The sequence below is a fragment of the Nicotiana sylvestris genome, chromosome 6 (genome assembly GCF_000393655.2).
Source record: "Nicotiana sylvestris chromosome 6, ASM39365v2, whole genome shotgun sequence".
NCBI classification, from domain to species: Eukaryota; Viridiplantae; Streptophyta; class Magnoliopsida; order Solanales; family Solanaceae; genus Nicotiana; species Nicotiana sylvestris.
The window spans coordinates 148,915,609-148,917,695 of record NC_091062.1 but is presented as its reverse complement, the minus strand read 5'-3'; the positions used below and the strand labels follow the sequence as shown (position 1 = coordinate 148,917,695).

General features: G+C 32.2%; 1 protein-coding gene across 1 annotated transcript; it reads left to right on the top strand.

Annotated features, from left to right (window-relative positions):
- Window positions 1-762: 762 nt before the first annotated feature.
- Window positions 763-1,584, top strand: LOC138871453 (uncharacterized). Its single transcript, XM_070149333.1, has 2 exons — window positions 763-1,165; window positions 1,274-1,584. The coding sequence occupies exons 1-2, from the start codon at window positions 763-765 to the stop codon at window positions 1,582-1,584; spliced, it is 714 nt and encodes a 237-aa protein (XP_070005434.1).
- Window positions 1,585-2,087: the final 503 nt, after the last annotated feature.

The window sequence follows — 2,087 nt, the reverse complement described above, 5'->3', positions numbered from 1 at the left end:
GTGCTATGAAAGATTTGATCATCATGTTATTAAAAGTTGTTTTAGCAACAATTCCCTCTTAGTAAAATTTGAGTTCTTGAATAATAAAATATAAGATATTTTATTATAGAGCTATCCATCAAAGTAAATAATTTTACTTATCTCTTGTTTATAAGGAGCGGCCTGACTACCAGGAGACTTATAGTTCGAGAATATGTTAAAATTGTTTATTTGCATTAGATCTATGGATTGAAGGAATTATTCAATTTTACACTAGACGCCTGAACTACCCGGGGGAGTATAAAATTTAATAAGTTCTTTGCTATCATGATGGTTGAACTCAACTATGCTAATAGGATCGACCTGACTACCAGGGGACTATTTGACATAGAGTTATTTAAGGAAGTTATATAGGGATACAATTGGTAAGAGTACCTACCTTTAAGATATATGTGAGGAACGACTTGACTTCCAAGGGGCTCATACATATTGTTGAAGGATTTCTTTACTCCACTAATAGAAATAAAGATTTCTTAAACTATAATGAGGGTAAATAGTTTAAAATAATTAGTGAAAATATCATTTAGATAAAAGTCCATATCTTTATGATATATGTAAATATGGTCTTATATTATTGCCTTTTCTTTTCAATATTTTAGATTTCTCAATATTTCTATTATATCACTGCGTGAAATACTTGAGACCAACACGTTGGTAAGACCAAACTTTGATGACTGGTATAGAAATTTGAGAATTGTTCTCATACATGAAAAGCTTATTAATATGATCGATAAGCCTGCAAAGATAATCCCACCAGAGAATGATGTTCAAGGCACCAAGGTTTATCAGAAACACTTGGAAGAATGCCTTACTATTAAATACATTATTCTCGCTTCTATGAGTTTTGAACTCCAGAGGATACATCAGAATATGGATCCAACTGTAATTATTGAATATCTTAAGAAAATGGTTTATATACAGTTGGACATTGAAAACTCTTCGGTTGGACCCCTTGTCAATCATGTGATTATTCTTGCCGAAGAACATGAGAAGTTGGGGTACAAGCTTGGTAAAAATTTGATCTTGCGGTCAGTATATGATGATGAATGTTTTCACTGTAAGAAGAAAGGGTATTGGAAGAGAAACTGCAAGGAGTATCTTGCAATTTTAAAGGACAAGAAACAAGGTGAGACATTAATGAAAAATGTTTTCAAGGTTTTTTTAGCTACTACTAATTCTTCACTGTGGGTATTAGATACTAGCAGTGGTTATAACATCTGTAATATGTTGTAAGGGTTCAAGATAAGTAGGAGACTAAATAATGGAGAAATTAATCTACAAGTTGGAAATGGTGCAAAAGTTGCAGCCATAGCTGTTGGATCAATTTTCTTACTAATGCCTTCGGACAAAGTACTTATGTTAGATGATTGTTATTATGTTCCTAAATTTGTTTCGAACATAATTTCAGCTTCTATGTTGGACAAACATGGTTTTTACATAAATATAGGCAATGGAATTTTTTCTATTTATTATGGTGATAATTTATATGTGAATGGCTATCTCCAACATGATGTTTATGTCTTACCTAATGTAAGTGCGAATTAGATTATGCATGTTTCAAGTCTTAAGAGAAAAAAAGATGATCAAGTAAATCATACATACCTGTGGCATTGTAGGCTTGGTCATATTGGAGCGAAAAGAATTAACAAGTTGTACAAGGAAGGGTACCTTGACAAATATGATTTTGAATCATATCCAACTTGTGAATCTTGTCTCAAAGGAAAAATGACCAAATCTCCATTTACTGGAACTGGAGAAAGAGCTATTGAATTATTGGGACTAATTCATACAGATGTTTGTGGGCCCATGAAAATGCAAGCTAGAGGTGAATATTCTTACTTCATCACTTTCACTGATGATATGTCAAGATATGGATTTGTATATCTTATGAAACACAAATCTAAATCTTTTGAAATGTTCAAAAGGTTACGTAGTGAAGTTGAGAAACAGACGGGTAAAAGTATTAAGGTACTAAGGTTTGATAGAGGTGGAGAGTATCTTAGTGAAGATTTTACTAAGTATCTCAAAGAGAATGAAACTCTCTCACA